The 22,806-nt window shown below is 52.8% G+C and overlaps 2 protein-coding genes and 1 pseudogene across 19 annotated transcripts in view; all 3 read right to left on the minus strand.

Annotated features, from left to right (window-relative positions):
* Nucleotides 1-793: 793 nt before the first annotated feature.
* Nkx6-3 (NK6 homeobox 3) lies at nucleotides 794-5,774 on the minus strand. Its single transcript, XM_048456639.3, has 3 exons — nucleotides 5,390-5,774; nucleotides 3,124-3,293; nucleotides 794-1,982 (listed from the first exon to the last, which is right to left on the minus strand). The coding sequence occupies exons 1-3, from the start codon at nucleotides 5,772-5,774 to the stop codon at nucleotides 1,749-1,751; spliced, it is 789 nt and encodes a 262-aa protein (XP_048312596.1). The 3' UTR covers nucleotides 794-1,748.
* Nucleotides 5,775-7,687: 1,913 nt separating this feature from the next.
* On the minus strand, nucleotides 7,688-7,975 carry LOC125414275 (transcription and mRNA export factor ENY2 pseudogene; annotated as a pseudogene).
* An 820-nt stretch (nucleotides 7,976-8,795) lies between these two features.
* Nucleotides 8,796-22,806, minus strand: part of Ank1 (ankyrin 1) — a 185,563-nt gene continuing 171,552 nt past the window's right edge. For 6 of the 18 annotated variants that reach the window (XM_087900885.1, XM_087900883.1, XM_087900886.1 and 3 more), the window contains 4 exons: nucleotides 18,641-18,724; nucleotides 17,548-17,688; nucleotides 17,212-17,336; nucleotides 8,796-11,018 (listed from right to left, as the gene is read on the minus strand). In XM_087900885.1, coding sequence (XP_087757011.1) covers nucleotides 17,238-17,336; nucleotides 17,548-17,688; nucleotides 18,641-18,724 — 324 coding nt within the window. In that variant the 3' untranslated portion in view covers nucleotides 8,796-11,018; nucleotides 17,212-17,237. Of the gene's footprint in view, nucleotides 11,019-17,211; nucleotides 17,337-17,547; nucleotides 17,689-18,640; nucleotides 18,725-19,319; nucleotides 19,801-22,806 lie in introns of those variants that run through there. The other 12 variants (XM_087900897.1, XM_087900890.1, XM_087900893.1 and 9 more) reach the window with 5 other exon arrangements.

Below are 22,806 nucleotides of genomic sequence, written 5' to 3' on the forward strand. Positions count from 1 at the left end.
ATCCGATATGCAATGGTCTTAGGTGACCCCTGTGGAAGCGCTCTCATGGGACCCCCCGTCTCCTGAAATCTAGATAGGACCTGCACTCAGCCTCATGGCCGGAACTCTGCTCAGAGCTCCCACTGTTCTGTCTTTTTGTGACATTAATAACTCTTAATCAGTCACATACGCAACACGGGAGCCCACCTCAGTGTACTTGAACCCCTAATCTAATGCATGAGCCAGGCCCTTCTAGTATGAACGACATACTTGAGAACTGTGACCCAAATCTGTGGTCACCTATTAGCGCTTGAGCTGCCTGTCAGGGAAGATTCTGTGGCTGCTATGAGCACAGGCCTGTTCCCTTCCCCTTAACTCTGAAACATCTGTGATGCGGAAGGAAGGGAGGAGAACTCGCGTCTCCAGAAAGTTCTGGGGTTTGTTTGCTTAAATACAGAGCCTCTTAGAAGTCCCTTTGTGACTAAAGGTAACAATTGGGCCTATGACTGATGGCTTCAGCATCTTTTTTAGATTTATTTATTTTAAAAAATTATTTTTAATTGTGCGCCTATGTATTTGCGATCATGCGTGAAGTACCTGAGGAGGCCAGTAGAGGGCGTCGGATCAGCTAGCGCTGGAGTTACAGGGCAGTTGTGAGCAGCCTGTAACTGGGAACCGAACACAGGCCCCGAGCAGCAGATGATCTTAAGAGCTGAACCATTTCTCCAGCCCAAAGATAATCTCATGACACGAGAGACCACTGCCATTATTCCCTTCACAGAAGCTCAGGAGCCACGGGGGAGGTTTCTGGGATTTTAAGCTTTATTTTAATTTTGTTTTAAAAGCCAATGAGGATGGGTACATCCTGATTCCTCTGGGCTGCACTCCTCTATGGTCAGCCCACTCTCTCCCGGCCAGGAGCGCAATCATACCCGGAACAGAAGACATTAGGACAGGGCTAGGCCGCAAGATGGGCTGGGAAACGAGACTCAGTGGGTACCCAACGGTCCTCAATCCCCTGTCCTGCCTGGGGCTCTACCCGTCTGGTGACCCTGTTGGAGGAGTGTGGCTTTTAGAGCTCTTCTCGCCTTCCTGATGTGCTCCCAAGCTCTGATGCCCTTTGGTACCTAGGAACGCTTTGATGTGGTGACTCCCAGGGACAACAAAACCTTAGGGTTCTCTCATCTGTTTTCGCCTCTGCCTGTCTCCCCCACTTCCCTTTTCCAGTCAATGTCATCCTTGCTGCAGAGGGATCGCCATTCAGAGTTAAAGTGCAGTGGGAGGCCACCCGGGTTCTGTTTTCAGAATCCCCTCGCAGAGGTGCGATTTCCTCCTGCCCCCACCAGTGGGAGCATTCGGAAACACACCTGGACCTCAGGCTCCGTCTTCTGCTCTGCAGTCACAGCCGCTTATTGGGCGCAGTACCTGTTGACTCCCTAACCAGCTGTTTCCTAGGGGGGAAATCAACGCATCGAAAGAGTCCCACAGCCAGGTTCCCTGCTGCAAAACACCTGCTCACGTTCTCGCAGGACTGACCCGGCAAGGGGCCCAGGGAGGGAGACACGGCAGAAAGGTGTACCATCTCCTCCCTTGCCGCGCTCACCATTATCCCTTTCTTCCCTTCCATCACTTTCGCTCCCTCCTCCTCCTCTTTTTCCTTCTTTCCTCTTTTTCTCCCCCTCCCCCGGCGCTCCTCTTCTCTGCCCCCCGCCCTCAGCTGGCTGCACGGAAAGGGGAGGGGAAGGCCGGCCTGCGCGGCGGGCCCGGGATCAGACGCTGTGCGCGCCCAGGCTAAGCACCGAGAAAGCGGCTCGGTGCTTGCGCAACAGCAGGCGGATCTTCTCGTCGTCTGAGTCCGGGTCCAGCGGCTTGTTGTACTCATCATCCTCGTTCTCCGAGGCCGCGCGGTCCCCGCCTGCACCGCCCGGGGCCCGAGGCGTGGAGGATGAGGGCTCCAGGGCGCTCTTCTTCCTCCACTTGGTACGGCGGTTCTGGAACCACACCTGCAAAGAGTGACGGGGGTGCGGAAGCGGGCTCCACTGAGAGGTCCCCTCGCTGCCCCAGAGTCATGTACGGACCAGGCAGCGCTGCATCTTGCAGCGGTCTGACATTTATATTACTCGGAGGAGGGCGGTAAAATAAAATAAAATTAAGTGTGGCGCATTTCTCCGGCAGCAACCCTCCCTGTGTTGTAGCTTCCTCCTTGCGTTGTCTGGGCAACTGAGCAGAAGCCCGTGAAACCTCATTGACTAAAGTCCTCACTGGGACCCAGGACAGAGCGATGGTAGAGTCCGGGCCTAGCATGCCCTGGTCTTCCGTTCCACCTCCCGCAAGCAAAACAAAACGAAATGAATGAATAGAGTTGCCCCTCTTTTGGCTTTATAGAGCCCCAGGAAGCTCATGAATAATTGCTCCTTAGAAAAACAACAAAGGTCAGTAAGTATGTTACTTGAGACGTTTGAAGACTGTGGAGCCCTAAAGAGGCGAGCAAACGTGAGACAGGAGCCCAGGTCATCTCCTTGCACCTCTGCTCCACAACCTTCTCTCGTGGCTGTGACAATCTGTTGAGGTAGGTCCCACTTTGTCCCCCAGAATCTCCGGAATCTGCTCACACTTCTCCCGGGTCCCCATCCAAAGTGTGGCTGGACTAATGGGGCAATGGGAACGTTTGTCCCGGGAGCCTGAGGAGGTGGAAGTAGGGAGATGGTTGCTTGCTTGTGAGGTGTGGAGAAGCCTGTGGCTGGTCTCTGCCACCTTCCTCTGCATGGATGGGGACAGAGGGTGTATTAACTTCATTTTAAAGAGTGGAGAGCTGGTCGGCTGGTCAGTGTCCCAGAGAATTTGGTTTAAGTCTAGCTCTGCATGCCCTTGATGGCTGGAAGACCACAAGCACCAGGCTGAATGAACTGTCCCTGTCCCTTTATTTGTAAAATATAACAGTGACTTCAAGGCAGGGTGAAATGTAACGGAGGTAGTGCTTACAGGATCAGATGGGCTGGGTAGACAGCTGCCATCTGGGGGGCTATTAGTAATTATTGTAATCTCTACAGTAAGACGGACAGGCAAGGCTTCCTCTCACCTAGTGCCCTTTACTCTGGCAGACACCTGACTGCCAGGCAGATACCTTCTCCCGCACAGACTCACCTTGACCTGGGACTCTGTCATGCCCAGTGAGTACGCTAGCCTCGCCCTTTCTGGGCCAGCCAGGTACTTGGTCTGCTCAAAGGTTTTCTCCAGAGCGAAGATCTGGTGGCCTGTGAAGGTAGGGCGTGTGTGCTTTTTCTTGTGGATGGTGTCGCTCAGGGGGTCTGGGGCTGGCAGGAGGAAGGAAAATAAGGTTAGCGGGGTCAGGAGAGACCTAATGGGTGCCCGTCCTGGGTCTTCCACAGGGATGTGTCCCTCCGAGAAGCCACTGAGTCACAGGAGCGTGGTGACAGCTGCCAGTTGAGTAACACTTCTGGTATTCATGTAATAGTTACCGTGATCTCTGCCACACCGGGGTGGACAGGGTCCCTAGAGGACAGCTGCACCAGGCTATAACTACATGGGACAGCAAGGACTTAGAACTGGGCCTTGTGCCTTCCCTCCTAGTTTTCCCATAATTCACTGACGCTGCCTTCCCTAGGGGACATACGGGAATTTCTTTTCTGAGCCAAGACTCCAAGACAAGAATGCCCTTTCTTTCACCAAGACAGGCAAGAGTACCTTCCACCTGCAATCAGACCTCCAGAGCCTCCGAATTCCTTCCCACTTCTTTTTCTTTTGAGACTTCAGCTTCCTAGGTCTGTTGGAAAAGCATGGAGGGCAAAACTTCGGGCCCCATGCATTCCTTGGGGTGCTTCATTGCCTGGCAGCCAGCCTGGAAGCCCCTCCGACAGACCTCTTGGGATCTATTATACAGCCTGGTGTCGGAGTGCCAGAGTCGTCTAGAGAGGCTGGAGACCCCAAATACAGTCAGGACTGACTGCTCACGAAGGAGCTTGAGACTCAAAGCTAAAAGAGTATCCATGTGTTCATTCTTAGTGTGGTTCAGCAGCTTGGGTCCCTTGTCCTCATTACAGGCCAAGACGTCAGCAAAGAGGAAAAGGACCCCTCTTAAAGAGTGGTTGTCACCCTTCCTAATGCTGTACCCCTTTAATACAGTTCCTCATGTTGTGGCGACCCCCCAACCATAAAATTATTTCACTGCTGTTTCGTAACTGCAATTCTGCTCCTGTTATGAACCATAATGTAAGTATCTGGTGTGCAGAATATCTGATACGGAACCCCTGTGAAAGGGACATTTGACCCACAGACTGACCCATCGCTGTCCTGAACGAGGGCCACCACTAGTTCTCTCTCCTCTTGTTGTTAAACTGGCCTCTGGCTTTCCTGGCTAGTTTCTCATGTGCACATGCATTCAAGATTGAGGGGTAGGACAGGATGGGGGAGTGTGGGAGAGACCATTTGGGCTTATATAGTACCCCAAACTAGATTGTACAATAGGTTCCGAGAGATGAGGTCTGTCTGAGGGAGGTGGCTGTCATTCGGGCACATGGGGGTCAAGGACTTTGAGGATTTCCATCATTGGTTCCTTCTGCAGTGGGGCAGCTAGAGAATGAGGAGAAGAGGGGGGATTTCCCTTTGTCCCCACCACGTTTATCCCACCCAGAGTTTTAGTGGCCCCACAATAGCCCTAGGAGCCACGGCCACACTCTTCCAGTGTGTCTCCCTAGCACATGCCCCTGTCACTTCCTGGATCCCTGATTGGCATAATACCCACCCCCTCCAATCCAGTTCTCAGAAACCTGAGTCTGAGGGATGGGTGGGGTAAGGGGCCCCCCAGCAGTCAGGGCCAAGGTCAACTTAGTTCTGTTGTCCCTGAAGGCTGGGCTATCGTCACTGCCATTGCTGACATGGAGCAGGAAGGTGGGTTATGGGCCCTGGCTTCTGGATGGGATGGGACCTCAGTGGGTCTTGGGAGGATGTCAGGATGCCATGCAAAACTGGGCACTTTGGGATCTGAAAGTCCAGGAAGCTTTCTTTACCAGGGTAGCTTTTGCCTGCTTTGTGTGAGGGGGCTGTAGGACTCTGGGCAGAAGCCAACTGAGCTGCCAGCTGGAAGTGCACAGGGTGAGGTGGGCTGTGCTCGTGGGCCTGGAACACACCAAGTCCCTTGAAGGGTAACTGAAGTGGCACCGGGTAAGGCGGGGTTCGGACACCTGTGTTAGCTGGAAGTGGGCTAAGAGTATGAGAGAGTGAAATTCAGTTCTGATGTGACCTGAGGAAAGGGACCAAGTGTCAGGCTGGGCTGTGTAATGGCGGCCGCTGCGGTGAGATAGAGCACAGTGCAGTCCAGCCTCTGAAAGACCCCTTACCTCTGGCCTCCTCCCAGGGACAGGCTAGGGTGGGGTGAAGGCCCTGTACTCACTGTTGTTGCATGGCCGAGCGCCGCCTCGCCAGTCCTGGCCTGTGTCCGCCCAGCAGTTCCGGGTCCGGGTCGGGTACTCATTCCCAGCCTTGGAAAAACTCCCCACCTGGGGGCCATAGTAGACCCCCTGGGAACTGAGTCCACCAAAGCCTGCCACATGGGGGTAGCCAGAGAGGAGGCTGCTGTTTGGAGTGGCTACCGGCCTGCTCAGGATGTCTGTGATCCCATGGGGCGTCCCAGCGGCCAGCTGGGGGCCAAGTCCCGGAGGGCTGAGCTTGTAGAAGGAGTTCTGCACCGAGTACTGGCACATGGGAGCCTTCATTTCCGAGAACTGGGCCAGCTGTGTGTTGTTCAGGAGGAACGTCCCCTGCAGGTTGGATTCCATGGTCTACAGGTCAGCAAGTAGGAGGGCAAGGAGCCCTTAAAGCCCAAACGTCTCAAATGGTGGCCCAGAATCTTACGGCAGGTTCGGAGAGTCACAGTCCCCCCATCCCACCCCGGCCTCTGACTGTCCTCTGGCTCGGTCCTTCCTCAGAGATGGGGCACGGAAGTCAGGTGTCCAGAGAAGGTGGGAGGCCTTCCGCTTTTTCCCTCCGCCAGCTGGGTCTAAGGAGGGGTGTTCCCCATATTCAGAGCACCCAGTTTCTCTGCCTCTGAGTCTGGGGGCCCTCCATCAGAAGTTTTAAGTTCAGGGAAGGGACATTTCCTTGATAAAGATATGGCCCATTAGAATACAGACCTGAGACTGGCTGAGCTGCGAGCGCTCTGCCGCCATTGGTTGGAGCCCACATGGGCCTCACATTGGCTTCTCCTAGACAAATTGCACTTTGAAAGATTGACTGTAAATCAGCCGATCCGTGTGTGTGTGTGTGTGTGTGTGTGTGTGTGTGCTTGTGTGCATGTGTGAAAGAATTAGCTCTAGACGCCTTGTGCATGGTCAGAGGCTCCTCTTGCTTACCCAAGTCCAGTATCTAAGAAAAGGAGGGTGCCTGGAGGTAGGGACTGGAGGCTCCTGCGGAACTCTTTATTTGCTCCCTTGAGGGAGAGAAGGACTGGCTCAGAGGTCACCGTCCCAAGCTGTCCCTGTATAAATCCCCTTCCTCCTCCAAGACAGGGTAAGTCGAGCTGGAGCTGCTCTGGGGTAATCTCTCCGACCTGAGGACCCAGGGTGAGAAACTTCTCACAAAACGGCTTGGGGAGTGGGTCATGCAGGGGTGTGGGTTGAGGGGGGCATTCCACTGAGGCTGAGAAGGGGTAGCTATGTAAATGTTCCTGCTTCAGCCAGTCTTTCTTGGTCTCTTCAGTATCCTGTCTGTCTGATGTCCTGGGTGAAGTTTCTCATGTGAGGGGCCCTATGCTCCTGAGGCAGACTCCTAAGCAGGACAGCTGGGTTGAGACTTGGGACTAAACCGAATCTAAGAGCACCGTGGGCTTTTGTTTCTGAAGGATTTTTTGCTTTTGCAATCTGCTGGTTCTTGCGGGGGCAAGCTCTCATTTGACAACAGGGAAACTGAGGCACAAGGGAATGAGGGCTCACCTTCTAGATCATTCTCTAGATTCAACATTCTTTCCTGAAGTTACTCTCCAAAAAATGTGAAATGGCAGGGGCAAAGTGAGTGTCTCTCCAGAAGTTCTTCCTGATCCGGGGTTTGGAGTGGGGGTAGGGGCTGTGTTTTCACAGGTGAAAGACAGGGTCTTTCCTTTGTTAGCCTTCTCTGAGGCAGAGGACTGAGATGGGGGAAGGTTGGCTGCCATGTGGAATCTGACTGTGATATAAGCACATGGCATGGGTGATCTGGGTGACGGAACAGAAAGAATTTTACAAAGAGGGAGATGATCTTTCTACAAGTTTTGATTAGGAAAAACATAAGAAAGAGTGGTTTTTAATTTTTTAAAAAGACTTTCTCTCTCTCTCTCTCTCTCTCTCTCTCTCTCTGTGTGTGTGTGTGTGTGTGTGTGTGTGTGTGTGTGTGTGTGTGTCCCTGGGTCCCACCTGATGAATCCAGAAAGGGATGTTGAATCCCCTGGGACTGGAGTTACAGACAGTTATGAGCCCTTCAACGTGAGTGTTAAAAACCAAAGACAGCGTTTTTTCAGCACCATCTCTTCAGCTTGAGAAAAAAATTCTCTCTCTCTCTCTCTCTCTCTCTCTCTCTCTCTCCCTCTCTCTCTCGTTTGTTTATTTTTGTTTTGTATTTTTAACCATTGTACAAAAAAAACTTTATTTTGGGCAACCGATTTCTAATTTATGACAAGTTTTACTTTCAGAATCAGACCCACTGAGAAGCCCATTCTCATTTACCCTTGAAGCCTGGCCCTCTGAGCAAGGAATGTTCTTATTCTTTGCAGAAGTTCCTTCTCACAGAATCAGGCCTGAGGACTCTGCTTGTTGGAGTGACATCAGCCACTAAGCCATCAACAGGATGGCTGTCGGGTTCTAGTCCTGTCTTTAATACCTCTTCACAGTGTGCCTTCAACTGATTTTAGCTCTCAGCAACTCTTTGAGATACTCTCTTCTCTCATCTCTCTTAACTTTTGGCCAGTCTCGGCTCTCACCTCTGCAGCCTTGTTCATCTTGCTGACCATGCACCTCAGCTGCCTGGACTTAAACCTTCGTGAAAAGGTTCATAATGGTTGACGTTAAGTTTGCTACTAGGTCATGTGCCAGCTATTCCAGATTCTCAGACAAGTCACCCAGCTGAGGTAATGGTGGTTCTGAAAGTGTTTGAAAAACCTTCTGGGGAATTCAAATGCAGGGAGGAGCGTTGGTGGGCTATCAGTGCCTGGGTGAGAGCTGGGGCTGGACTGGTGCTGAGATGCACCAGGGATTCCGGGAACAAAGATATGGTCATGCCATAACAATGAGAAGTCAGGACAGGGCATTTGCTGCAATGCTAAACTCTTATTTCATGCTAGAGCTGATAAGGGTGTGTTGTCTGGTAACCTTGAATGACGTAGGCAAGAGACGTTAGACACCGTTTAGTCTCCGTGTGACAAAGGTGGAAACACTCCCAGTATGGAGCCCGGCTTTGCATAAAGTGCTGGAAACTCCTTTGGAACAGGGATCACTTCCTCTCTCTAGGAAGGGCAGAATCTGGCAGCTTCCCTTGGTGAATGTCACCTGCCTGCCTGAACAGGTTCCCTGCTTCGTAGGGTCGTTACCTCCTCGAACTTTTCTCATCTCCCGATAGCCAGAATGTTAGCTCTTTCTGGACGCTTCTAGAGAGGGTGCTACTGATTCAGGGGCTTTCCAGGAGCTGGACGTTGGTGGACTCCTTTTAAGGGCAAAGAGAGGTGTCTCCTGATGCCACCCAACAGACCCCATCACACTTCAAACCAGGCTACATCCCAGCCCAGCACCTCAAACTCTCAAAGATGAGTCAAGAAGGAGAGATGGAGACCTGTGCCATGAGTCAGTTTCTTTATTAATTTGACATCTGTTAGCTGGTGTAGGGAGAATGGGCTATACATCAGAATAGGGAGGGGTGGTCTCTCTCAGTAACAGAGCATGTGAGAGAGCCAGGACATAGTTCATTTTTCATAACAATTAAAAAAAATCAAGGTCATTTCAAAACTTCTAAAAAGCGTCTAAGGTGCAGACTGCAGCATTCTCTAGGCATCAAGTGGAGACCCCAAACTCCTCCTAAACAGCTCCTACTAGCAACGGGAGCGCGCAGCCATGCCGCCGAGGGCGGGGGGCGGCGTGCCAAGCAGCCAAGCCAGGCTGAGCGGAGGGTGCCAAAGCGGAGCCGGGCCGCGCGGGGCGCTAAGAGCCGCTACTGAGGCGGCGTCCTGGAGCGGAGGGTACCGGTCGAGGCGGGGCGACCCCGCGCCCGTCCTCGTCCGCCCAGCCCTCCCGGGACCGCCCCTCGGAGGAAAGCCAGCCGCGCCCGCGGGGACCACAGCATCCCCAGTCCCCGATCCCTACACCCGCCCGGGGCTGGGGCTAGAGCGCGCGCGGGCTGGAGTGCCGGGGCGAGCCTCCAGGGCGTGGGGGCACGGGCATGGAGGGGCATCTGTGCTACTTGGAAGGTTTTTATTGTGTCCTGACGACACCCTCCGAAGAGCGGCAGGCGAGGAAGGTGACCGCCGTCCACCAGTGGCTCCTGGAGAGCGAGAAGAGCCTGCCAGTATCTTTCCTGGCCGTAGGGGGCGCCGCCCGGGCGAGGCGGAGCCGGATTGTGCTGATTCGGGTCTCCCTCTGCAGGAGACTCTAGTGTGACGTTAAGGCTCTTCCCTGAGGGCTCCAAGGCAAGACCAGCCAGTTGAGGGGTCCCTTCCTGGCCTGGCCCTGAGTCTAGATAGAAGAGGGTCTCTCCTCAGCCTCCTGGTCAGTAGCTCTCACCTGCTCCGGCTCTCCTTGCGCTGGGCCGGTGGTCGGAGCTTGAGTCCAGGGTCTGTGCCAGGACCTCCAGCCTGCGACCACCTGCACTTCAAGCACCAAGTTGGCTCTGGGAGACCTCAGGGTGGTGGTGTGACCTAGGAACTGGCAGGTACATTCACAGCCCTACTCCCTTCCTCTTTCAGTGAAAGACAGCCTTTAGCTCCTCCCACAGCCTGGAGAAGTCCTCAGGAGCTGAGCTGTTCCGGGCTTTGTACATACTGCTAACGTGTTTCTATTGGTTTGCATAGTATTTATTGTATTGATATACACAAGGCTGATTACTGTACAGTTTACACTTTTAACACAGACTATTATTGAAATGCTTGACGATTTAGAAAACCTCCCGTCTATTGAACATGCTGGTGCAATCCTCGGACAGCCACAGGCCCTTCCCCAGAAAGGACTTTGAGATGGGGCCCTGGCTCCCTTTGAGCCCTACAGCAAATCCTGCAGGCTCCTTGCCTCAGTTCCCAAATTTCTAAACACAAGGAACCCCGAATGCACTCTCAGGGTAATGATTTCCACTGGAAGATGATTAATACTGAAACTGAGAGACAACATAAAAATATATATATAATCCAGTTTATCCATACAGCTTCAGAGGACACAGTAAAACCAGTGTGGATGAGGGAGGGGGAGACCTGCACATGTGCACCTGTGTCGTGTCATTCTGGGAAGAGCAGTCCCTTCACCGGGAAGTGGGGGAGTGGGGGGTGGTGTTGTTACCAGTGGCATGTGGCGTGTGCAGGTGTGGAAGGCTGGCACACGAGAATGTGGGATGATGGTGCTAAACTGATTTTACGCCCAGTTTCCAGTTTCCCCCTTCCAGAATGATCTTGTGAGTTTCTTACAAATGAGGTCGAAGTCAAAATCAAAACAACAACAACAAAAAAAAGCAAACAAACTTTAACCAACCATCCCAGCCACAGTAGAGCCCTTATTCGTGTCTGCACCCATGTGCTCTTTGGGGGCTTGCTCGCTCTCCCTCACTCCTCTCCCTTCTTCTTGCGGCCTTTGTCCTGATTCCCACAGAGATCCATAGTCGCTAGAGGCAGGACTGAAGTCTGTAGGTCATGCGTCTACAGCAGTCGTTCATGCGAATATGAGACTAAAGGAAGCCCCTTACAGAGGTCATGCCGGGATCTTAGGACACGTGCGACCCTTCAGTAGCCCTCTGGTCCAGGTCTCCTTCTGTGTGCATGACAGAGTGTGTGGAGTTCAGGGTTTGGGTGTTGAGGTGTGATCCTGCAGGACACAGAAAAAGGAGTCACTCAAGAGTCCTGTGCTTTCCTTCCGGGACAGGGCAGACCAGGAGAGGCAGTGTCCCCAAGCAAAGCAGTGAGATGGCAGTGTCGTAGCAGAGGCTTGACCCCAAATTACCACCCACTCTTCCCTGTTCTCTATCCAGACGTCTCAGCGCCCTAGCCAGCCAGCCCCCACTGTTTAGTGCAGAGTGAACAAGCTCTCGAGAATCTTACCTAAGGGGCAGAGAAGGTGGTGTCCTGCCAAGGAGGGTAGAAAAAAAAAATCAAATCTTCAGAGTAGATTTTTTTTTTTTTTTGCATGGAAAGTGGCCATTTTTTGGTGATGGGTCTTATACCAAGAAAAAGGCTAGGCAGTAGTGCATCTACACTCTCACACTCTCAGTCCAGGTGGGCCTACAACACTGCTGTCAGCTCTGTGTCTGCCCTGGACAAGATCACTGGTTTCAGGAACTCATGACCTTGAAGCTGGTTTTGGGAACTCATGAACTTGAAGCTCTGGTCCTGGGAACTCATGACCTTGAAGCCCTGGTCTTGGGAACTCATGCCCTTGAAGCCCTGTTCTTGGGAACTCATGACCTTGAAGCTCCTCTTGGCTCTTGTTCATAGACTCTCACTGCCAGGTACCCCTAGCTCCTGTTCCTGTGCCTAGTGGTGGCTGACTCTGTGGTAAAGAGATCTTTTAGGCAGGCCCATTCTCTCTAGAATATTACATCTCAAGCTGGAAAGCAACAGCCTTGCGCGTTTAGTTCAAACCTGTCAACCTGAGATGCACAGCTTGACGCAATTCCTGCCTCCCAGGACCTTATTCCTCGCCCCCCCCCCCCCCACCTCCTGAGAGTCTGGCTTCCTTCTTGCCTTCCTTCCTCTTTCCTTTTTTTTTTCTTTTCTGAGACAGAGTCTTGTTACACAGCTCAAGCCTGAAACTTCCCACCTCCTGCCTCTGCATCCCAGGTGCTGGGATTTCAGGCAGGTGCCATCTTGCCCAGGTAACTTCACATCTTTCAGGAGACACTAAAGGTTCCATCTACAGGGACCCAGAAGCTGGTGCAGAAGAGAAGGATGCTTTTGTATTTTTGTGTTTTTTTGAGACAGGGACTAGTTCTTTAGAACAGGCTGGCCCTGAACTCATTATTTATCACGATTGGTCTTGCCTTCATGGCAACTGTCCAGCCTCAACATCCTGAGTGTGGGGGTGACAGGTGTAGTCCACCAGGCCCTTAAGAGAGCCAGTGGTGTTCTGGGAAGTGGCCCAACGACTGGAAATCATCCTGAAGCAGAACTGTCCCGGGCTCTGTGGGTAGCAGAGCTGGGGAGGAATAATGGGCGTGACCAATATGACTCATCTCTGGATGCTTCCCCAGGAGGGGGAGGGGAGTGCCAAATGCCTCACCTAAAGCTGTGAAGACTAGAAGCCATGCACTGGGCAGGAGGGAGCTGCCGGTTGAAAAGTGAGCGTCTGGGCTGCCTTCTCCTTCAACCCCATTTCTAGACTGTGTGCTCACAGGGCCCCCTCTCTCTGCCTTAGGCCCCAGCTCTCCTGTCAAGGCTATCGTCATCTCTCCTCGGTTTCTTTCCTGTTCGAACTTGCCCTCCAGCACTTCAGGTTGTCCCTTCCCACAGCTACCCAGTCAGCCAGTTGTTTAAAAGGCCTCATTGAGTGCCAAGATCAAGAGCAGGAATTCTCAAGCCAGGCTGTTCCAGTTTAAACCCTGCCTCTGTCCTTCTGGGCTGCTTAACAGTGGTCAACTTACTTAGCTGCTTGCTCTTCCTCTCCGTTTCCTCTGCTATAAAATGGGAGCAGTAGCAGGACCTGCCACATTAGATCACTGTGATGTGTGAATGCACTGGCAGGTCTGTGGAGCACTGAGGGTAGGGAGCACTCTGGGCAGGGAGCACTCTGGGCAGGGAGCACTCTTGGCAGGGAGCATTCTGGGCTTGTGGAAAGTGCAGCTGCCTAAGTGGTGTTTTTTTCCTTACCAGCTGTGTGGCTGCTCTGGCTGGTTAATGAGCACGTGGGTGGGAGCCCCTTCTTGGTCCCTGCAATGCCTGCCCTAGAGCTAATCATTCCTCAAATGAGAGACAATGTGAGATCTGAGGTTCTAGCCACACAGACTCTGATTTCCCACCTACTTTACTACGCAGAGGAGAAGGCTCAGCCTTCGAGATCATTTTGGAGCAGACACCCAATTTATTTTTGGGTAAACTAAGACTCAGGAGAAAGAGAGAGCTGGAGCAGCCGGCGGAGCAGAGGTGTGGCAACATGAGCCTTCTGACTACAGCCAGGACTTCTCCTGACACCGTACCTCCTCCCCAGGCCACTCTCTGGGAAAAGCTGATCCTCCCAAAGTGCAGGAAATTGCCCCTCCGGTGTGCTTGGGGTGCCCCTGCAGTCAGGCTCTGGAACGACTTTTCTCCTTGCCGTGGTACCTGCCCCTCACCTATGTTGTGGCTCCTACCATCTCCTTTTTACCTCTCACTCAGGAGTCCTTGAAGCGGCTGGATAGAACAGATTCTAGCTTGAAATAAAGCAAAACAAAGCATGCCTTCCCACTTCCTCTCACTAAAACAGATTAACTTTAAATTTATTAAAATATTCTATTGTCAGAGCTAGCTTAAATCCTGGAACTATGTTTGCATGGAAAGTGTTCCATAAAAGGAAAACAGAGAGAGAGGCACCGGCTCTCTCCTCCCTCAGCACCTTGGAGAGTCCTGCAGGGCGCAGCCATGCACATGCAAAGGGTATCAAGAACCAGGACCCTTCCAAGGCTTGTGGGACCCCCCCCTCTAGCTACATCACTGGCCTGCGTGCCAGTCTTCCCAATGGTACCAGCACCTTAGTACTTAAGCACAGTACAAACCCTGCCACGTGCTGCTTCCTCTGTGCCCTGAGCCTTGACTAACAACTTGCTGGCTCCTTCCGCCTGCTTCTTCACTCTCTAGAGCTCAGACGCGGAGGCCTTTCCAATGCAGGGGGCGACGGGTAGGATCAGAACAAGGCTCAGCCACACACTGCTTACCAGGGTGCAGAGTCCTCCCAGTGGGTGTTCGACCTCTCTAAACAGTTGACTGTCCTCCATTTCAGCCACTTTTTAGATCTGATACTTAGAGCCATGCTATTGGACTCGAGGGAAGTTTAAGGAGAAGGATCAAAATCAGTGATAAGAACTCAACCTTCAGTGTGCACGGTAATCACACTGCAGCAGAGAGAAGCCCGGTCTCCTATGGTTAGCCAGCATCTGCTCCTGAGCTGCACCCCAGCCCAGGCGTCTGCATCTTAACACCCCAGGTGGCTTTAGAAGGGGGGTGCCGATGACACTCTGCGAAAGGGTACTGTTGAGCCTCACACTTTGTGAAGTCCCTTCACAAAACTAGGCACATTCCTTGCCACACAGCAGTTCTACAAGGAAATAACTGGCATTATTGCTACGTGTGGGCAGAAATGTTGAGGCTGAGAGAGGTCAGTTGGCTTGCCCTGAGTCACACTGCAAATAAAATCTGCCACTAATTGAATGTCAGAGTACATACGCCTTTGTTGACTCCTCAGGACACAACACCTCTCGTGGTTAATTATTTGTACCCTTGCCACACCCGTGCCGTGGCTGGGACCTGGGGTCTCTGGCACGAGCATGTGCTCTATCATGGAACCACACCCAGTTCCGTACGTACTTTTTATTGATATATAACACACATTCAGAAGAGACTGTTTTTATCTCCCCTTGAGGAGTTTGAGGTTGGGGATATGAGCGTCTTAAGCTCATACAGTGTGGGAACAGGGGGAGCCAGGCCTTGAACCTAGATTCCAAAGCTAGCTTTCACACTTAGAAACAAAGGAGATGCTTCCTGCTGTTCCCTGTAGTCCTGGCTCATAAAGCATAAACATGGGATGGACCGCATGAACGTATAAATGTATGAAGGATGAAAGTGACTACCGAATAACCGCTCCCAGGGAAACACAAGGCGAGTTCCTTGGCAGTCTCTGCCACGTTTTCCTCAACCAATGACTCTATCCCCAATGCATATTGACAGTCGCATGGGAGGCTGTGAGACTGCATGTGCCTGGCTCAGTCGCTCACACTGTCCTCATCTTCCCTAACACCAGAGCCCCGAGGAAGCTTTAAAACTCCGCTTTCCTGGACAGAGAGACCGTCAACAGAAACAGTGAGGTAACCATCAGAGGGCACGACAATGTGCCGTGGTACTAGATAGATGGACGACAAAGGGCTGCAGAAGAACTCCAGCAAGGTGGAGCTGGGAAGGGCGCGTGCAGGTCACTCTGTGGTCACCCTTGTCTGTGTGTCTGCGAATGACTGATCCCAGAAGCACCCATGGCTGGCTTCGCATTTCGAGTGACTTTCAGTGAGTGGGCGAATCAGGAGAGGGGTGATGAGGACTGGCTGGTCTGCTCGTGAGGAGGGACAGTACATGGTAGGAACAGAGCCTGAAGCCCCTTCACTAGCTTCTTGTTGAGGATGGAGTGTTCCTGCTGCTTTCCAACCCCAGGAGCCATCTCACTCGCTTCCGCATTACTAGCCTGGTCTCGGCCTTTTGATGGCAGAGGGCTCAGCACTGTCTCAGAATCAGGCTGCTCAGAATTCCTGACCCCTAAGCTCATGAGGTCTGGTGGGTAACCTTATCTCTCTCTCTCTCTCTCTCTCTCTCTCTCTCTCTCTCTGTGTGTGTGTGTGTGTGTGTGTGTGTGTGTGTCTGTGGCGTTAACACCTTTGTAGATCAACTATAACAACTTAATGAAAACATCCTACTTCCTCTCTGCCCTTCAGCCCACCTTCATGCTAACTGCCTCCTCGTTCAGGGCACTGGTAAAATCTGAGTCAAAGAGAAGCACAAAGCAGAGCCTGGCAGTGCCAGGGTTAACGCTGTGACCTCCTTAAAGCTGCTGAGGAGTCAGGGCTAATTTTACTCTCCTATCAGCTCTGCCAATCCCCGTTTTTGCCCAAGTGCTGAGATATGTTGGGAAGCACCCAGTCAGCACTTCTGCCGGCCCCGGAGGCAGCACGGGCCCAGCTTTATGCAGAATGCATAAAACCAGCGAGGGCTTGCTGCTTGGCTCTGGAGACGGGCCCTGAGAGCTCTGGGGGCAACACCCCAGCTGGTGCTGTGCGTCGGGGGAGGGGGCTGTGATGCTTCCTTGCTCCCCGCTGTCTCCCACCCCGATGCGTCTTGTACTGAGCTGCACCGAGCGGAGCACAATGAAGGGCCTCGGGGCAGCTCAGTACAGGACCCCTCAGGGAGGGTAAGGTCAGAGCTGGCTGCCAAAGCGCTCAGTGCTGCCGCCTGCTGGAGAGCTTCGTTTCATACCCTGGCCCACCCCTCCTTGGCCCACTGCCATGGCGCATGCCCATCACACAGGAGGGCAGCCCCTAGCCACGGAGACCCTCCTGACTTTCAGAGAATCCCACCCACACCTTGGACCTGTCGACTTAGCTCCTTCTTAGACATCAAGGGAGCGGCCTTGTTCACAGAGCAGAAGAGAATTGAAACTACGGCAGGTTAGGACTCCAGTGGGGCTTAATTTTAACCTGGTATGTTTTCTGGCCACACACACAGTGCGGCACCCCACAGGCTTGACAGTGTGCCTTGTGCTCTGCAGTGTCCTGGTCACCAACTCTAGAGCCCGCTGCTTGGTTTCTAAGAGGAATACCAAGATGGTTCACACTTCAAAGCGCTATTTAAAAATTATTCAGGAGTGGTGGCACATGCCTTTAACTCCAGCACAGAGGTAACTGGAGCTCTGTGGGTTAGAGGCCAGCCTGGTCTACGCAGCAAGTTCCAGGGCTTTCTAGAGAGACCCTATTTAAAAATAAATTGTATGGGGGTTGAAGGTGTGGTTCAGAGGCAGAATCCATACCTAGAATCCATGAGACCCTGGGCTCCATCCCTAATACAGCCAAAAGAAGACAAAAGAAAATACAAACAAGCAAAATCAAACCAAGCCCCTGAATGTGTGTACTCTCCTGCAGACCTGAGTCAAAGGAGGTGCATCTGCTTGAGGAGGAAGTTGGGGGGGGCAGACACTAGTTTGGGGCGTGGGAATCTGAGAGTCGGGTTCTGACGCTCGAGTGCGCTAATGCAAGGAATGGGCTTGGGGGTGAGGGGAAGCAAGCAGCTACTTCATCAAGGACCATGCCAGGGAACGACAAGAAAGCCACTGTTACCTCCCAAGGGGCTACTCGAGGAGAGGTCACTGTTTGCCCCTTTTCAGGCTGGCCCGCTTCACTATCTGAGCCCCCTTCCTGCCCTCTAGCAGGTCCGGCTGTAGTCCACTCCCTCTTAGTTCCACCTGGAGACAGCATCAGAGACAGAAGAAAGAGGGAATCACACAGGCAGACGCGGGAAGACAGGCAGATGATGGAAAGGAACAGTGAGGAGGAGTGGGGGCACTGTCCACCGGAAAGGGTACCAAAGGGCAGCACGCGCAGACTGGAGCAAAGGAGAGGTGCGGTAGAGGTGAGCTTGCTGCGGCCGCCAGGGGGCCTGCAGCTTCTCAGTACCTTAGTAAGTTTCCTAAAGGACTCAATATCAGCTTCCAGATCCCCAGGGTCCACTAGGGGCCCCTCAACAATCACCTCCTCGTGCTGCTGGGTGTCGATGGCACCAGAGGAATCTACCTGCCGAACGACTTTGCGAATGATCTGAAAGAGAGGGGGAGAGGAGGAGGGCTGGTCAAACCACCAGGACACAGTGTGTAGCGGATGAGGCCCTGGCGGTGACATCAGGAGGAGAAGCAACAGCCTCTTGTCCCTTGTCCATCGGGGTCCAAGAAGAAGCCTTTCTCTGCTGTCATTTAAGGGGACCGTTAGGGGAGCTTGAATGTGGGGAGTGAGCACTGTGGGTGTGTTTCCTTGACCGCTGGTTCAGCCATGTGCAATGCCTCCTCAGCCTCCCGCATCCCACTCTGTTTCTTAGGATAGAAGCTGGTGCTGGCCCATCGTATCTCTCCAGTGCCTAAGGGCAGAGGCAGCCCTTTTCTTCTCTATGTGACTGCCCCTCTCACCTGCTCGATACTCATGTATCCAGAATGGGAGAAGAACATAAATCATGGCTCAGGCCTTTAGGAAGGGGCCAGGAAAGACCGGAGCTGTGGCCCCCTATGTGAGCGGCAGCCCTAGTGAAACATACATGCACCATTTCCTGCTTTCTTCCTTTGCCTTTTGGGGTAATGCTTGCCGGGCAATGCGAACCTATCATGCTGACTGATGCATGCTATCAGCCAGTGAGCTTCTACAGCCTTGCTGCTAAGGGAGGCCTTGGGAACAGCTCCTTTTTTTCTAACAGCTCATCTCAGGGCCAACCTCCCAGGCCCCGGGCTGTATGTTTCACGGGAGCTGATCCTTCTGGAATAGGGAAACTGGTACTATTCATGCTGAGTTAAGCCTTCAGGTTCCAAGGCCCTCGATGTCCCGACTGCAGGGGACCCAAAGATCTCAGCTCTCCTGAGTTACCCCGAATCAGCAAGCTGTCGGGCCACAGCCTGCCTACCCCCATCAGGGCAGCAGTAAGAAGTGGGTGTCCACTGAGTTTCCTCTCCCCCTTTTGGCTTCCAATCCCACCAGTTCCTCCCCAACTTAGAGGCTCCACACTCACCTTCTTGGTGACAATGTTGCCTTGTTCGTCCGTGAATTGTTCCTCCGTCACCTGCTCTCCTGGAATATTCTGGATCTCATCCCCCTGGAGTCAGAAGAAGGGGAAGACCCAGATTGGTAAGCGGGATTTTTCAAAGAAGAGCAGGAGATGAGGAACTGGAAGAGCCGCGAGAGCAACAGCCGTGTCCAGTGAAGCCCGGAACTCAGCAAGTAGCCCCAGACAAACAACGGCTCCCACGGTGTTGCAGCACCCTATGAACCCTGAGACAGGCTGGGGCCAGAGCTCCCAAGAGCTCTGTGTGCTTGATATTGCAATGGCAGCAATACAGGGTGATTATGCAAGTTCCCGAAGGCCCCCCTCCAAGAGAAGTATGGGAGAGAATGCTCCAGACATCACTGCCCTGGAGGTGACTTGAATTCCAAAGTTGGCAGTAGAAACGGAATAAGAGCAGAAGTCCTAAGCCCCAGAGCTGAGTATCTCTACTACTTAATGCTGGGCACTGGGGTGGTTCTGAGCAGGCACCATAAGCATCTGTGGTTCCCAGCACAGAACACAAAGAGGTCTTCCTGGTCTCATCTGCCTGTCATATCTCCTGGTTTGAGTCGGCATTCTCTCAGCCTCACCCTATGCACGCGTTAGAGAGTCCCCTCCGATTGTCCTGTCGCTTGCCGGGTGTTACCTTCAGGAAGACCCGTCGGCGGACCACTCTGGTGGAGATGGTCTCCTCGTCGTCGCTCAGGCCCTCGCTCTCCCCCAGCTCCTTGTCCAGCTCCTGGTGAATGTGCTTCAGCACAAAGCACAGGGAGCCCTTGACAATGTGCATCACATTCTGACAGCTGACTAAGAAGAAGCCCAGCAATACCAGAGTGACCAGGAGCTGAGTGATGAAGGTCCACATCCTCCTCTCTTCCCTCTCCTCACCAGCCTGGCCCTCCAGGGACCAGGGACACCAGGGGCCCAGCTGCTGTGGAGATCCAATTTCTCATTCTCCTCTTGGACTCCCGAGGCCCCCAGCAACCCCTTCTGTTCTGTCTCTGCCTCTTTTTGCTCTTTATCCCTTATTCTAAACAGGAGACTGAACAATCTTTCCCGAGTGCCTCTCTTAGCTGGGACAGCGTGACCCAAGTGTCCTTCCTGCCAAACAGCCCGGGATCTCTCCTCACACCCCAGAGGACGTCAGCCTTCTATAATTTTAGCTCTCAAACCAGCTGCTGCTGTCCAACGGGGATGAAGTGGGAAAACAGGTGCCGTGTCTTGGGCTCGGAAGTGCATGGTAGAGTCACCACGGAGAGGGAAACCAGGCTTGCCTTTGGGAGCCAGAGGGAAACTTTCTCACTCAGGGACTCCATAAGTCAAGGCGAACCCAAGAACGTGGCTACTTTTGTGTCTCCATGGGTAGCTATTTCTGTGTTGAGGGAATATGGGCCAGGAAAGCTAAACATTCGTTTAAAAACTACCCTCAGGGTGAGCAACTTGTTCAGACCCAGTCAAGGGAAGAGGGGCCGGGCCACTGGGAAGCCAGGCTGTCATTCCTTTCAGCCCTGAAGGCCTTCGGCATGGCATCGGCCCATCTCAAAGACTCTTCTCAGGCTGGAGAGGAGATGCCCACAGAAGAGAAACCACTCCTAGCAAGGCTTGTGCTTGGAGAACCACCTTGCACACACACCTGTCACAGCAGGCCCTGAGGACCTCCCGCTCTGGATCAGGCTACTGTCCTCTGAGCCTACCCCAGCAGCAAGAACCCAGCCTCAGGACACAGCACACTCCTGCTACAGATCACCACAGCGGGGGCTTGGGAAAGCTAGTGACCTTCTTCTGTGCCTCAGTTCCCTCACTCATGGAACAAGGCTCACCGTGCCTTCCTCACTGCTCTTTGTAATGCTGGCTGGCTCCTACAGTGCTTGGTGAACACAGCTACCACGAGGAACAGGGTCACACACTGCTGCAGTGTGCTCTGCCCTCTAGAGACCAGCCTGTCTCCCAGGTTCACACGGCCACCATCCTTCCCATTTTGGCTGGAGGACAGAGGTGAAGCGGGTGACAGCAATATTTCTGCGTGAAAAGGTTAACTAAACGAAAGAGGTTTCCCAATTCTATCACCCCGAATGGCTTCACTTCAGTAGGAAAATGCTTGGAAATATCAAATCCCCATACAAAAACACTACAGGCTGAAGGAGAACATTTCATTATAGCTGAGCTAAGAAGAATATAGGCTGGGAGGGTAACGGTGGAATGTAACAGCGATGGAATGGTGTGTGGACGATGCCTGAAGCCCTGTGTGATTGATCCTAGCATGCACACTCATGACTACACACACACACACACACACACAGAGGCACACACCAGTTTGACTTTGGATATCTCCCATTTCCACCCCGTTCCTCGAAGAATTAGTTAGGTTATAGTCGTTTCAAGTTCTATGATTCCCAAATGACAGAGAGGATTAATGAAAGTGCTGGTAAATAGGAGTTTGAAAACTATTTCCTTCGATGGGTTCATCATCACATCCCTGGGGCCCATCAGACATCTATGGAAGTAACCATTCTAAACATCCAGTAGGTCCCACAACAGCGAGGCAATGGCATCTCCATTTCTAAGCTGGGCATGTGGCCCCGTGCACTCATTCTGGACACAAGAGTGTGGGACAAGGAACTGAGAGATCTGGATACATCCAGCTCTAGTTCACTGAGGGAGCCTGAAGACAGCCCTTAGTTGCTTGTTTACACTTTGCTCCCTTATGATGCAGGAGTTGGACGGACAATCTATACCTAGAAGCATTCTCCCTATGGTACTCTCTGCTCCTCAGCGTCTCTCCTCCAAGGGAGCAAATGAAGCAACACAAAAGACTGTGACTGGCTTTCCCCCTGGGGATTCAGAGCTGTCCCAGTGACCATCACCTGTGTTTGGGCAGAGCTGTCATTCTTGGGAGAAACAGGAGCAGGTGGCCAGGGACAGCTAGTAGGGAAGGAATGCGCTGGAGGGCGGGGCCTGTGGTTTAAAGACCGATAGGCTGCCTAGCCTGGAGCAGTGCACACACTTGGCAGGCAGGCTTTCTAAATCAAACTCCATGTAATTCCTAGCAGTGTGAGCAGCATCTCAGAAACACGGACGAACCAAACCGTCTTTGGAGTTTCCAAAGGTGCTCTGGCAGTGTGTGTGTGTGTGGGGGGGGGGGGAGCAAAGACGGGAACAAGGGAAGGTGGACTGGGGAAATGTGATGCTGGCTGAGGATACTGTACTGGGTAAAATGAGCCCACAGGTCACGTGCATGCTATAAATACCCGTTCCAGATTGGCAATGCAAACTCAGCAAGAACACACAAATCGGAAGGCTTATGTTCAAAAGATGCCTGGAATTTGTTCAAAATAGTATCTGGGAAGGAGAGAGGGTAAGGTTGGTGTAGATAAGACAAGACTGGTCATGACTGGATAGCTGTGGGACCTGAGAGTGGAGGGGGGGGGTGAGACAGAAGACCAAATAAAAGGTAACAATCAAAGAGGATGGGGGGGGGGGTCCAGGGAGAGAGAGGAGGAGGTAGGAAGGCTAGAGAGAGAGCTCTGAGTGACAAGAGCTGGGGAGAAGGGAGTTATTGCTACCCTGCCACTTCAGAACCCAGAATCCACCTAGAGTCAGAGAAATCTGGGCTAGGTGAATGCTGGAGGTAATCTAGTCACCGTTTCTGCCACCAATTGGGACACTGAGGTCCTGAAAAGACAGGAGCTGGAGCATGGTCGCCCAGAGCTGAAAGAGTGACTCCTATGTGGCCACCCGAGTTCTTAACACACGGTTCTCTCAGCCCCAGGTTCTCTCTAGAGTGTGGTGGACACAGCCAGGAGTCAGGGTACACATCCGAAGCCTCAGCACTTAGGAAGCTGAGGCACCCCAGGCTACATAGTGCTTCCAAACCAAAACACAAACACAAGACAAAACACAGCAAGCAAACAAAAACCACGGCTTTGTGTCACCCAGAAATTTCTATTATCCCTCTGGACAAGTGAGGCCTACGGCAAGCTGCCTGGTCACTTTGATGTCACTAGTCAAGAGAGTGAGCCCCCAGCTGTGGGATGGGTGGTAACTGGTGCATGAGCCCCTTCTCTTCCAAAGGAAGTGTCAAGAGCGTGAAAGGACAGAGAGCGAAGTCACCACCAGTCAACACGCCTGGTTTA

This window comes from Myodes glareolus, chromosome 23 (assembly GCF_982192425.1).
Source record: "Myodes glareolus chromosome 23, mMyoGla1.1, whole genome shotgun sequence".
NCBI lineage: Eukaryota > Metazoa > Chordata > Mammalia > Rodentia > Cricetidae > Myodes > Myodes glareolus.